Raw genomic sequence first — 14,855 nt, 5'->3', positions numbered from 1 at the left:
TGGCTGGAAGCTGGCTGCCAATCTGTAAGGGTGCAGAGACCATAGGTAGGGTTTTATGGGAGTCAGACTGCATTGTACATTGCACAAGCGTGATTGTGAAGGTGTGGCAGGGTGAATACTTCACATATTTAGGATTTTTCATGTGTTCACTTATCAACGTATTTTTAGGTCACATTGTTGTAATGTCATTTAAGTATTAAATGTCTCCATAATACAGGTTTTTTTATATACATTTTCTATAGTATTTTGAACTTAGTATGTTAAAGTCGTAATTTTCTATTTCCTTAACCCATTAAAAAAATCATATCTTTTTTGGTTAATACCAACGTTAATCCAAAAGTTTTTTTTTTTAAACGCATCTTTAAGGCGTGCCATGCAGACCACTAAAATGTTGCACATCCTGAAACTGACGCTATAATGCACGTGATTCAAGCCCCGTCGCATTCTGCGCGTTCACATTTGTTGTTGAAAAAGGTCTACATTTTACTTGGGTGTGGATTCGTGTCAATGTTGACGATGCTTATTCCCGTTAACTTTTTGCACCAAACAATTCAGAATATGGTGTACTTAAGACGTATTGGTTTCCTTTTGCAGGTTATGTCTGGAGGTGCTGTAGCATAGGTCTGGTGTGCAGGAGTTCCAATCTCCACGAAAGCAGTCTACGAGGAACAACTTTCGAAGAATGTGTTTATTTGAAACCATCTCTTTACAAACTTTAAACATTTTGAAAAAAATTACCAGCGATTACAGTGTAGGATTCCTGACAAAATAACACAAAACATAGCAAACAAAGGCTTGAGAGCTCACAGAGCCACACACCCCCAACTTTATACAAGATTATTTTTTTAACAAAGCAGATGGCGATAATTACTGGAACAGCCACCAATGACAGGAGGTATCACTGAAATATTTACCGAAAATGCTTAAAAAAACATTAATTCAAAAAGCTACAGAGTTAAACCATTCAAACACCAAATTGTGTGGAACTTTCACACCAAGGCAAGCACCGTCGGTGACTTGGCCTACGTCTGTATGTTATGTAATTATTATTATTTTCGGTTCTAAAAGTCAGGAATACCACAGCTGCTATTGGAGGGTTGTAAGTACAAGCCAACGAGGTCACCGCCCCGGGCCCCCACGCGGCTCCGTGTGGAATGTCTCTCTCCTCCAGGACGTTGTCGCCATTTCTCGTTGCCTGCCCCCCCTCAAATGCCTTGAGAGCTGCATACGCAAGCGGACACAGGGAGACGGCGGCAGTCAAGCAGGGCTGAAGCCCGCACGTACATGCACGACGCCCCGGAGCTACAAATGGTCAATCTCTATCTCCGGTGTAAAAATAGCATGGGCTGTGGTTTGTTGACGCTGCAGTTTCGTTTGCGAGCACCGCTGCGGAGAGAGGGGAGGGGACAAAGGGGAGGGCGGTGTGGCGCAGTCACCTCCTGACGGGAAACAGCAGCTGGGTTGCCATGGTCGAGTCCGGGAAGAGGTTGTGGTAGGTTGGAACCGGCACAAAGGCCGCGGTGATCATTTTCCCTGAAAGGCAACGAGTGGGCCACATGCAGGTGGAATGAGTTAACAACCACTCCAGGAAAAAGAACAAATGGCTGGAAATGTTTGGATTGGTTGATTGAAACGGGTCCTTATTGCTCTCTATACGTGTGTTGCATTGTGAACCTAAGGCTAGATTAAGAAAAATAGCATTTGGTAATTCACCCATCCACAGTGGATAATTAATTGGTGACATGCCTCCAACCACCATGAACACAAAGCTGTGGCAATGCGATTGTGTCACTTGGCAGAGAAATGCAGGTTCTCTGAGCTGCAGGACAGTCTGATTCAGAATATTTATTCTGGAGGAATCCGAGGAGCTATAAATCTATGTTTCACAAATATCCAGTAGTTTCACTGATATCCAGTAGATTAAGAACTGTACAAATATTATTGTAACGAAGCACATCGATTCGCGAAGGTCAAGACTACTTTTCACAAGGGCCTTGTTTTGGTTTGTATAACCAATGCTTGTTGTTTTTTAATCGGTATTTTGTTTAGCGTGAGGGGAAACCAGCATACGCACAAATAATGAAACTAACCACTGCTGCAAAAGCAGTATATTCTCAGGTGCCCACCACCACATACGCCTCCATTATCATGAGTGTGGGGTCACAGGGGGTTAAACACAAGGCAGGACTCACCAGCGAACCACCGTCCGTGCAGGGCGTTGACGGTGGCGATGGCGGACGCAACTGAGGAACACTTCACGTACACGTTACCCTGCGCACATGTCATGGCCGGAGAAGCATCAGCATTAGACCCGCCGGGACAACTAAGCTGACCACCAACGCGACGGTGCACCATGCACTACCCTCCCGCCAGCAAATGGACTTGACTCCCTCTCTCTTTTACAGGTGTGTTGCTTCAGTCACTCGCACACTTTTGTTCAAAGTAATTATACAATTTAACCCGTTCTGTCTCCCTCTACTTTTATTTTTGTGTACTCGAGTATAGATTTCTAGCTGTGCACAACCACACTCAACGGTAATGTTTTATAGTGATGATGTTGATGTATGCCAAACCAATTCAGCTGCCATCTTACAGCAATCCACGCCACGCTTACCTGGGGGGAGTTCTTATCAACGAAGATGTGCACTAGGCCACCGTGCTTCATGCACTCCGTGATGACGTCATCGCGGATGTCCTGATCCCAGGTGTGCGACTGTTCACTGTTGTACAAACACACACACACACGCGAGGTCTCACACTCCTCCCATCTATTTCATGGAAGATATATTCTCTAGTAGTGGTTCTGAACTTTTTTTGGCTACTGTATCTCTTGTTGAATTTTATTTCAACCGAGTACCCCCCCCCTTGCCTGATCCAACATAGTTCTGAGAAGTAAATGTATGAAGAATGAACATTTGAACCAATTGTCCATTTTGTGAGGTATATCCTAACTAGCTGGTAACTGCAAGCGAATAAAAACAAATTCAACAAATGCTCTACATGCATGACGTAGTTTGTTCGCACTCGTTGGTTACTCTTGTAAACCACACTGTTTACGAGTTTAGAAAGGTCTTTTATATCCTTCTCAGTTACCATATGAATAAAACATTTATTGTAGTTATTTTATTATTGCTTGATTCATGCATGATTATTCACGAATGACCCATGTATGATATAATTTCACACCTTTATAAATCACCTCACATACCTCCTGGGGACATTGCCTCGTAACCCCACGGGTCTGCGTACCCCCAGTTGAGAACCACTGCTCTAGTACAAAGTGTGGGGGGGGGTCACCAATGGGTTACACTCACCTCTCTGGAGAGAACATGTTCGACAGCTGGATACACTGTGTGGCGATGGAAGGCGGCGCAGCGTTGTTCAGCACTGTGAATAGACAAGGGCACCGAGTCACAATGTGCGTGTTCGTCCGTCAAAATTTCAAGGTAATCAATGCTGCCTTAAGATGGGAGTCCTATAAACAGACGGCAAAAATTACCCGGCATAACGGGGTTCGTGGTGCCCAGACCAAAGCCCCCAGTCATCTGCAGCGCTTGCTGGGCCGCCAGTGGAATCTGCAGCCCCGTGCCTGCATCAAAGAGCGAGATAGAAACTCAAACGAGCACCACGTGTGTCTGCCTCTTCCCCGGCACCCTCGACCACGGCGACAAAACTGTGAAGGGAGGGGGCGAGTGAAGAGCGCTTGCGTACCCTCGGCCAGTTTGGCCATGAGGTGCAGGCGTCCTGTGCTGCCCAGATCGATGCCCGTGCGCTCCAGCTCGTCGTTATCGAGGAATGAGCTGGCGCCCGAGCCGTCCGAGCGCTCCGTGACGTGGCCAACCTTCATGGGTCGCCCCGCCAGCTCGAAACCGTTGAGCTGCTCCAGTGCCTTGCGTGCGCACTCCGCGTCCGCAAACTGGTACAAGCGCAGAGAAACGAAGAATAAAGCTCCAGATCGGACAGAATGGAGGGGGAGCTTGGGCCCCAAGGGACTCGCAAATAGCCAGAGAAATAATGAACCCCTGTCATTTGGCACAAAGCAGAACATTTAAAAAAATCGATTTGGGAATATAAATTGGTTAAACAGCCGAATGCAAAGTTCACAGCACTGCCTGATGTTACACAGCATTCGGAATGGCAATGGCTCTTACGTGACGCATACAAGTTCCACACATCCACACAGACCAATGATCCGCTCTTCAGTGCGTGCTCACCGTGACAAAGCCGTAGCCCCTAGACCGGCCCGTGTCGCTGTCCATCATCAGCTGGCAGTTCTCGATCTGCATACAAGAGCACAGAGTATGCCTTTGAGTTAGGGAAAAGCATGCCAAAGTGGACACCAAAGCTACGTTTAAATTCCATTCAAGTGAACTATGGTCACAACACAACACTTTCCCATCCATGCTACCACCAAGAGTATTGTTTATCTCATTCCAGAACGGCTGCTACACCTTGCCGAAGGGCTCGAAGATGCCCTTGAGCATGTCCTCGGTGATGTTGAAGTGTAGTGAGCCCACGTAGAGACGCATTGGCCCGGCGGTACTCTTCTGCATTGTTGCTGCAGCAGCTGCCGCTGCAGCAGCTCTGTTCTTCTCAGCCTGCAGAGTCAAGAAGACACGTGCGTTGAGGCCAACTCACCATCACCAATGATCGCAGCACCACCCAATGCTGCCAAGCAAACACTGCATGAATACAGCCAAATATACTGTACATAAAATGTTATTCGGTGTCTCACAAGAAGGGCTTAATTTCTCACTGAATATTTCTAGCGCCGCCATCACCACCACCACTGCCACCAGTGGTGATGAGGGGAGGTGTGGTAACGGTTATGAGGGACAGGCTGACTTAGGAAGTGTGGAAAAAGGGTGCAGGCTGACCTGGGAGGCCTGGACGATGATGGGCACACCAAGGAGACGCTGACCTGTCAGCCCAATGGCCAGAGACACCGAGTCCACTTCCACAAACTCGATGTAGGCGATACCCTTGGAGCGCCGGGAATTCCGATCCGAGATCATGCGCACGTCGCGCACCTGTCGAAGGGAAAGTTACGATTCCTCGTCACACGCTGGCCAGAGGAACTAGCAGTCTGCGGTGCGAGCACGAGCATTGTTGGTGCACAGAGCAACTGTCGTGCATGTCAAGAGGGCTGAACTTCTTTCACACCGTACGGAGCCAACCCTGCTCATGGGAAGTGCATCAAATAGCTTACCAAATACAAATTACATTTATAAACGATCCAGAGTAAATTAGTAAGGTTTGTCACAAACAAAACGTGCCAATTAGTTACTACTTCAGCACACTGGTGTGTTGAAAAGTACAATTCGAGTAAGAGGTTTTGCTGGTCAAGACAACTAGCTTCATGAGGCAATCGCCAGAATTGTGAAGAAAGTCCTCCTGTTTCAGTCTTAAATAGAGGGGTAAAGGTGATGTCATCACTCTGGGCCTATCAGGTGCGAAGACCGGGGGGGGGGGGGGGGTAATGTAATCATATAAGTTATAATGGATCATGTTAATCTGAGAAAACGCAGGACCTATTATTATTCAACTAATCTGCTGCTTTTCACTGTCGAGTAGGAAAAGTGTGCTGGGGGACACCGGCAGAGTTCACGCAGTGTGGGCCCGAGCCCGCGAGTCCTCCATGCCACCCTCACCTTGCCCACGGCGGAGAAGAACTCCTCAAGGTCCCGGGGTCGGATTCGTGCTGCCAGCTGCATGCAGAACACCGTGCGTGCATCGCGTTCCTCGGGAGTCAGGTTATCGATGGGGGCCCTGAAGACACGCATGCACATGAATGCACGAGCGCGCACACACAGTCGACAAACAGGCGTGGCATTATGGTGACGCTGTCACAACCCTCACGAGTCAAACCAAACTCCTCTTGCCTAAACCGTGAGGGGCATGAAATCACTCCTCTGCATGACTACAGTGAGGCTCGGAGTGCTTATATAGTTTTCCCCCATACTTATTCTATTACAAATATGTTGAGCCAAATACATTTAAAACCCATAATTTTTATATAGAGCAATGTAATATGATCCTACTTAGGAAAATTACCACTGAAAATGTATGTCAGAGGACTACTTGATGTACCTGCCCTTCAATACTATGATGCACCTTCCCATGCGCCTTGCTAGAAGCTGTCGTTGGGAAACTAAACATGTTTTTAAGGACAATATTCGAAACGTCACCTATCAAATATTTTTCCTTTTAAGGCAGTGTTATGAATTAATGTTTGGATTTTTTAAAATATATTTCTGTTGTTTGTGCATCGCTGCCAATGCAACAGCATCACCAAATAAAGTTTATAGATGTTTTAGTCCTCGGAGGTTACACAAGTTAAATTAGGTGAAAATGTGGGGTTTACGTGCGATCTTTAGCATCACCGCTGAGACCAATAACTCACTACACTTGAGAACTCAATTTAATCGCAAGCAGCCTTTTGGCTAACCATCGAACAAAGACAGTCACTGCATCGCACACTTTCAGATGCGTTTTTGCGGCCATCTAGAATGCTCTTCCTTCCGATATTAGGAAGCCATTGCAGTTATGCACTTGAAATTCATGTGAACCGAAAACTAATTTATTGAAAACGAATTTTTGCGTTTAGTTTGTGGTTCCCCCACAGCCTCCGATGAGCATGGTTGAGTACATATGGTGCGAAAGAACTTCAACATACATAAGGCTGAATCACCAAAATTGCACCCAAGATCTGAGGATTTTTCTCCAGGTCCTCCAGTTTTTCCCTCCTCATTTAGAAGCATTCGTTTCAGAGTATCTGGCTGCTATACATTTCCAGATGATGCCACTTAGTTGAACTATCATTTGTGGCCAGGCCACTTCTGAAAAAATGCTCTACAGCTCAGTGGGTCTTACCTGGTAAAATAAAATAGTTTTAGTTTAGTTTACCAGTGTCAGCTCAAGTGAGCTTCATTTTCCTCCTGGCACACCAGGGGGCAGCGCATTGCAGTTACGGTAATACCTCAATATGAGAATATTCGAAAAACGACGATTATGTGCAATTAACTTTGGGATATATGACCATTAATGGGAGAAAAAACTCAAGTAAAATAATACACTGCAATGAACATTATAAGATACATTTGTTGAGCATTGCGATGGGTCCCAGAATGATTTACATTCGTCTCGGCCAATCAGCACGCAGAAATGTACTATTTTAGAGCTCTGGTGTTTGATGGGCAATGCAACTAAAGACTACACTGGTGAGTGAATGTGTCTCACAGTACACTTTCTTTTATTTGTTAGTTTTTTAATTTTAATATTGTACTGTATAAAACAATATTTTCAATAGAAGTTAGCTTTAAATTTTTACTTAAAACTTTCGTGACTGCAGGAATTAATATTCTTTGGTTCTTTTGGTAAAATCGCGTAGATAGAAAAATAATAAAAAATAAATTGAATACAAATGATTAAAATAAAAACAAAAAACCATTAATGTAGAATGTAGACTGTAGCCTGGTTCTTAATCGGAGTGGACTGGCAGTCTATAATATAGACTGTAGTAATGGTTATTAAGCTGGGTGGAGTGTATTGGCATTCTATAATGTAGACTGTAGCAATGATTATTAAACTGAGTGAGCGTACTGGCAGTCGAAAATGTAGATTGTAAGAACCAGGTTAAGAACCAGGCTACAGTCTACATTATAGACTGCCAGTACACTCACCCAGCTTTATAACCATTGTTTACAGTCTGCATTCATGTTTTTTTGTTTATTATTTTATTTTTCTCATTTTTATTTTTATTCACTTTATTTTTCTCATTTTTCTATCTACGTGACTTTACCAAAAGAACCAAAGTATATAAGTTATCTTTAGTTTAAAATATGAATGGAAAGCTATTAAAGTGTTTATAGTATGACACGGTAGGTTACGAAGGCTGGAAACGCACCCTCAGTAGTGTTATTTCAATCAACGACGTTTCAACATACGATCGAACCTCCAGGAACGCATCTACTTCGTATATCGAGGTATTACTGTACTCTAGAAATGGGCAGGTACTTTGGGTGGTTGTGGGCCAGAGGCATGCCGTGCCCACCCCACTGTTAAAAAGTGTAACTGTTGGTCGGGATGGCGCTTTTTATGAATTATTGGGCGGGGGGGGGGGGTTTCGCGGCACAACACGAGACAGCCGACGGTTTGTGGTACTCCACCTAGTAGGGTGTGGAGGCCGCTCCTCGTGGGTCGCTGCATGGCCCATGGCAGCAGTGTTAGACCTAGCGCATGTGGGTTCGAGACAAGTGCACACAGACACGGCGGCAGCCGTCAATGGTTCTCCACACAAGAGGGCCTTCCGCACGCAACACACACGCACGGGCAACAGAGTGGGGGGACACGGGCAGAGGGAATACTGGTAGGCAGATATGCCGGGGAGACACAGGCAGAGAGGGTAGTGAGAAATAGGCGACGACAAGGCAGAGGACAGGGATGGTGCAAGAGCAGACCCACGTCCCTACTTCACTTACCTGATGGGGCTCTTCCTCCGTGGGCTTTTACTCTTGCTGCGGCCACTGCGGCGACTTGGGGAGGTTAAAACAGTATTGATATGCGGACACACAACAAACACAAAGCGACGATTAGCAACTCGGTCAGGAGAATCAATATAAATAACATTCGTCATCATTTTGGGTGGCAGGGTGGCGCAATTGTAACACTTGTGCCTCACAGCAAGAAGGGTATGGGTTCGATACCCGACCCAGGCACCTTTCTGTGTGGAGTTTGAATGTTCTCCCTTGGTTTGCATGGGTTTCCTCCGGGTTCTCCGGTTTCCTTCCATAGCTAAAAAATACATACAATGTAACTGGTATTGGCCCAACATCCAAATGGTAAAAAATAATTACCTGCGAATTGCCCAATTTAAGGACTGCACATCGCAACGTCACCCCCTACTGCGAAAACTTGGTAGGACCCTCCGGAGAGCCGGCTGAATGGGTCACTCCTGGGTAAGCGAGCGTAATTAATAACATTAACATTTATAAGCTATAAATTGGGTAAACTTGACATTCATGGCCCGTTTATAATGGCCTTTTTGTTAAAAAACAAATGTCAACTGGGGGGATAACCCCACCATCCCTGAATTTTGCACAGGATTAAGGATAGCACTATACAATAAAAGTGTGCTTGTGGGTTGCTTAGAGACGCACACTTTATCATGAATCGCATGCCGCATCCTACATCTGTTTTTTTCAGACATGCTGCGCACCAGAGCGCAGTGTGTGGCGGTGGGAGGGGAGGTGCGACGAAGTGGCAGAACGTACAAACTGGGGCTCCTGAATTTGCCGTGGTCCCCACTGCCGCCCCCGTGCCGGTGGCCCCGGCTCCGGGAGCGGCTTCGCCGCCGCCCGTGACTCCGGCTTCGCCCCTCGCGATTCCGGCCGGGTTTACCATCGCGCCGGTCGCGACTGCGACTACGACGCTTGTCTCGGCTCCTGCTGAAACGAGACGGAGACGCATGCACACACACTCACGTGTCCATGTCATGTGTACCCCGTGACCTGAGCAGCTGAGAGTTGTATAGCTTTGATCACCAAGGTTGTCAAGCAAAGGGCCAAAAACTCGAAGCTACTGGCAACAAACAACACTATTGAAGGTGTAATATGAGTTAATACGTTTCTTGAATTGAGTGTGGTTTAGCAGCGGATCCAAGCTAATTGGGAGGGGATGTTGGGGGAAATTGCACCTCCAGTAAACAGCCCAAAAAATGTACATTTACCAGAAAATGTACAATTAATATTGGAGAAATTCATATATGCGCCTGTGGTACGGTTGTAAGAACGTGGGAAAAGAGAATGGGAGGCAATTCTGCATTAAGCAGTGCGAGGTAAGAAGCCAAATTGTCTGGGTTGGGATTTAACTCAACGATTGATCAAGCTGTTCACGTAACACGATCAAAAATAACTGCATTTTTGAATCGCTGTTAACGCTCGATTAGCCATGGGTTGCAGATTGACGAAGGGGCTGTAAATTATCCATTATATTTATTTAACAACGATCTACCTCCTCTTTCGCTCTCTGCTTCTGCTGCGGCTCCGCTTTCTGAAAACAGAAAAGAGAGCCGCAAGGAATGACAATGAAAACGCTCTATTCCTCATCGAAGTAACGTATTAAATTCAGTCAGTTCATTGTTTTTACGGGCACACACGCACATACCACAGCAATTGTAAAATATAAAAATGTGATCTCTGATTGTGTGCTGAGCAATGTGAAATTGTAGCAATGTAGTGTGTTCAAAGTTTAAAATGCTGGGTCTTAATCAGTGTCAGCAATTGTAGCCACACATCACAACACAGAGGCATTGTACCCGGACAACCCCTAGACCACATACCTTTTTCTTGGGGAACGGTAATCAAGGGAAAGCCATTACATCATTTAGCGACACCTAATTACAACGAACATTGGTTATCAAGAGGCCAGACGTACACACTTTATAAAAACAAACATCTATAATGTTTTTTTAAAGCCGCGTTTAACAAGTATACTTTTTAGATATTTTAACAAACACACCAAATGTGCTCACTAAGTCTTGCAAGACAAAATCTTAGCAAGAAAGAAGCATATAGCACAACATCTCAATGCAAAAAGAGGTAGGAACTCACTTTTTGGATTTTTCTCCAGAAGAGTGAATGGCAGAGCTCTTTTTCTCTTCCTATGCAGGTCGACATAACAGCGGCATAACGTTGCGTTCACATCAATCAACAGGGACGGGGTAACACGCAGTGAGAGCACAAAGAGGGGGGACATGTATGGTCAGTGTCACGAAGAACTGTACTGCGGTGCATTTACGCACGCCGAGGTAGCTGAAGGGCACATCGCTAGCCGCCGCAGCCGCAACCTTGTCCGCCGCGCTTACATTCTGCCGAGACAAACAGTAATGCAATAGCGGACACGGGTGGGCACAACGATGAGCCGAAATCATGCGCAGGGGACTGGCCCCCCCGAGGGTGACAGTTAAAATAAAATCGATATCTTTATGGGAACTTAAAAAACAGGGCCAGTTTGTCCAAAAATGTGCTGGTGAAATTTAAATAAAAATTTACGCGGCAATTCGGCTTTTCAATTACACAATTCAAATGTCGCTTAACGAGCATCGTAGCACTAAATGAGCCACGTACGGTACCGTACAATTATTCCACATTCCACACACACACCCACACTTCAAGTGATGTTCCAAACTTGAGGTCAAAGAAACTTCCATTTTCTGCAATCTACTCACCTGGAAACCCGAAACAAAAGGGGGCACATTAAGAATTGCAGTTCCGATAAGACCCTCCAGCTATTTCTTGAACTTACATTAGCACCCTGCAAAATTCACAACTTTCTTTTACACGTCTCACGCATTTCAGGACATTTAAAAAAAATCAAATGTAAAACCCGAAAAGTCTACCATACAGATGTGTAACAGGGGGAAGTTCTAAATCCGTTCATAAGTAATGCGCATGAAAACTGCAATTGTGCATATCAAAAGTATTTGTTTGAGGGCACATACCTTGGCAATGGCAGGTCAAATCCTGCACAATAACCATTCCAGTCTTGTACCGCTTAGCGTAACTCTGGGATGGCTTAGGCATCTAGGAAGAGTGAATTGCTTCATTTGGTTGCTCTCAATCAACATCGATATTGGAATGAAAGAACATTTAACAATAACATAACTGCACTTTCAAGTTTAAACCCTAAACACAAAACCATTAACGAGGACCACTGCCTTCTACTGCCTCTGTTAGGACAACAGCAGCCAATAGGAAGCCAGTGATGCCTGAAGGTGGCATGCAGCGAACTGACTCAACAGCACGTTCTAGTCCTTAATAGTTTACACTGAGTGTGTTAGAACATGGCACCGCAGAAACACCCACCTCCTTCATAAACGGTGCCTCTAGCATTGCTTCTATATCCCAGTCGTCAGCCATGGCGACTTGGCAAGTGCGTGGCTGCTGCTGCAGAACAAAAAAAACAGTAATTTACACGAGTGGCACATCATGACGCTATAACACCTGTACATGCAACTGCTAAACTATACCTTTTGTATCCATGTCTATCGTTTACCTTGTCTCCATCTCTCTCAAAGCTGGTGCCTGTTTATTGTGTTTCCACGTCTCTAATCTGTATCTTTCTGTTACTGCGAGCCATATATCTTTGTGGGCCATAAGTATGGACGAGATGTTTACCGTGGGTGGCCAGTAGAAAAACAAATGCATTTCAAAGTACTAAAATGTAGAAATACCTCTTTCTCCAAACACCAACATTTTATAAAACTCTTTCTGATGGGGAGTCGAAGAGTTTTGAAAATGCTCATATTGAACAGTCCTGAGCTGTCAATATTAAATGGTGCTGCATGAAAAAAGCAAATTGTATAGTATGGCCTTGAGGCCTTTTTTCCAAACTTACTCAATGAGAAAAATCTCCGATCGCTATGCGTTTGCCCTCGTGTATTTGCTGTGGAGACAAAAAACAGAGTACAGTGTTATGGCATGACCAGGAAGCATGTTTGACAAATGGATTATACGCTTATGCATCAACTACCACGACTTGTGCAAAATGACCGCTACCATTTTAAACTGAACAGTTTGTCCTTATATTCTTTGGGTCTTTCGGTAAAATGATTTTCTTTGAACCTATCTATGTGACTTTACCGAAAGACCCCCACGTGACTTTACCGAAAGACCCAAATAATATGAATTCCTGCAGTCACGAAAGCTTTAAGTTATACTTATTTAAAATTAGCTTTTTCTTTAGAAAGCCCCCGTCTCAATGGCCTCTTGGTTTTTATTAGGGTCTATAATACTACTATTAATGTAGTACGTCACGACAAGCAGTAGACTTAGGTGCTACTAATCTTGATTTGAAGCTTTCGTGACCGCAGTAATCCATACTCTTTGGTTCTTTCGGTAAAGTCACGTACGTGACTTGAGTTAGGTGCTAATCTTTATACTTTTTAGAACTGTATTTCAGGTTCATGTGTCAAAAACAAATTGCTCATACACTACACTAAATAAAAAGGGGTAAATACATCACTTTATTCTGTCCCTCAATGGTTCGACGTTTTGACTGGATGGCCTACTTCAGAATGAGTAAACTTAAATCTAGATTAACACAATACATTACTGTATCATTTTTATTAAATTCGGTATCACGCTGGCAAGTACGAGGTCTTCAAAGTTGCATTGGGACAATTACCTTGTTAGGAAATTTAACTTGAAATGCCAAAGTGAACGTAACTGAACGGTACCAATAATATAAAATAATATATTAGTACACGTGCAAATACCCCCGCGAATTGTACCTAGATTTAAATGGTAATCTGAAGCGAAGTAGAAAATAACCAAATACTGTATCCATAAACTGCCAATTTAATATATAGAAGCTTAAGTGCGCCACAGTTTCATGTGAAGAGGAAACTAATCGTGTTTAGTTTAGGTTATTTAAATGGTATTGTCCCTCAGGGCAAATGAAAGAGGTTAACTATATTAATAAAATACGTCAACTCCAGACAACCCTAGTTAAGTATCCCTTGGTTTGCATTTAGATATGAAACCAAGATGAAAAGTAACAATTGATAAATGAAATATTTACACACGAACTAAGTGAAACTCATACAAAGCCACGTTTTGGTTAAGGAAGAGAACTCGCTTGATGCGTTTTATTTAAGGCCACTGACCCCAAGCCTCACACGCGTTCGCATAAACACAAACTCCTTCCAACAAATTAAAAACACCCAAACCAATAACACCACCACGAGGCATTACGCAGCTTACATTTATACTGAACGCGATTGTAACAAAATAAAAACAACTTAAGAACCGCTACTCAAAGCGCGGGAATCACTAGGCCTGAGGCCTAGGGTGAAGCCTACGGCCTAGGCCTCCACCTTCACCGCGCCCCCAACAAAATCACTCGCGCACGAGACGCTTCGCACGACGTTACTAAACTTCGCGACAATCGCCACTTACACGACTCCAACTCTAAACTCGGGGGAGTTTGCGACTAACTCGGGTTTTCTTTTACGATCGAGAGACGTGACACATCAGCGCGACGCGACACAAATCCACCTCGCTCCCGCGGGCTTCAGGCCTCCAACTCAACTCGAGCTCAGGCAGACTCTTCCTTAATGGCTCAACGTTGTCTCCCCTCCAAATTAATCTTTTAACTGCGTGATCGCACAAACTTTAAAACGGCAACGCCTCATCGGTCCTTTCACAACCGACGTGCGAGTTAGACCCCGGGCGTCGCCCGACCCTGACCCTCGGCTCTCTCGCGGCCTGTTCTGGCTTCCCCCAACAGCGCCCGCACGGAAGCCGTCGTGGAGGCGACAATTACAGCAGCGAAAGGCGACACCAAAGCCAACACAGCGGCTGAAGAAGTGCGAGAAGCGAACCTGCAAGGAGGCCGAGAGGCCGAGAAGGTGAGGGCGGAGTTCAAGTTACGGGTGCTGTGGTGGCCGCTCAGCGGCTACGCGGCGCCATGCGTGGGGTCTCCCGAGCCGAGGTTCAGGGGCCACGCGGTTCTTGGGGTTCGATGGCAGTGGGGAGCGCAGTGCTGGGTGTGGGCAGCAGAGGGCAGCGTCAGAGGGGTCCATGGTTGTGCTGCATACTGCCCTGGCCACACACGTTTGTGACTGACCCCCACATCTGTGACTGCCCCCCTCGTCTATGAATGCCCCCCCATATCTGTGACTGCCCTGTCCACCCAAGCCTGTGACTGTCCCCCACGTTGTGACTACTGTCCCCCACGTTGTGACTGCTCCTCACGCCTGTGATTGCTGCCACCCACGTCTGTGACTGCCCTGTCCCCCCACGTCTGTGACTGTGCTGTGTGCCATGCCTGGGACTGCGGTCCCCCCACGTCTG

The 14,855-nt window shown here is 45.5% G+C and overlaps 1 protein-coding gene across 10 annotated transcripts; it reads right to left on the bottom strand.

Annotated features, from left to right (window-relative positions):
- Positions 1–671: 671 nt before the first annotated feature.
- On the bottom strand, positions 672–14,605 carry LOC144942072 (RNA-binding protein 39-like). Of its 10 annotated transcripts, none has more exons than XM_078868738.1 (20): positions 14,384–14,605; positions 12,397–12,444; positions 11,865–11,945; positions 10,802–10,867; positions 10,611–10,660; positions 9,273–9,446; positions 8,719–8,793; positions 8,481–8,534; positions 8,169–8,231; positions 5,652–5,769; positions 4,878–5,030; positions 4,452–4,598; positions 4,215–4,280; positions 3,712–3,916; positions 3,500–3,589; positions 3,315–3,387; positions 2,615–2,720; positions 2,193–2,271; positions 1,437–1,533; positions 672–1,221 (listed from the first exon to the last, which is right to left on the bottom strand). In XM_078868738.1, exons 3-20 carry the CDS (start codon positions 11,916–11,918, stop codon positions 1,206–1,208), a joined length of 1,686 nt encoding a protein of 561 aa, XP_078724864.1. In that variant the 5' UTR covers positions 11,919–11,945; positions 12,397–12,444; positions 14,384–14,605; the 3' UTR covers positions 672–1,205. The 10 variants fall into 10 exon arrangements, with proteins under 10 accessions (XP_078724864.1, XP_078724866.1, XP_078724865.1 ...); XM_078868740.1 differs by lacking the exon at positions 14,384–14,605 and adding an exon at positions 14,326–14,345; XM_078868739.1 differs by lacking the exon at positions 14,384–14,605 and adding an exon at positions 13,959–14,289.
- Between the last annotated feature and the right edge of the window lie 250 nt (positions 14,606–14,855).

Source organism: Lampetra fluviatilis, chromosome 26 (assembly GCF_964198595.1).
Source record: "Lampetra fluviatilis chromosome 26, kcLamFluv1.1, whole genome shotgun sequence".
Classification (NCBI taxonomy): Eukaryota; Metazoa; Chordata; class Hyperoartia; order Petromyzontiformes; family Petromyzontidae; genus Lampetra; species Lampetra fluviatilis.
This window is presented reverse-complemented; position numbering and strand designations above follow the sequence as displayed.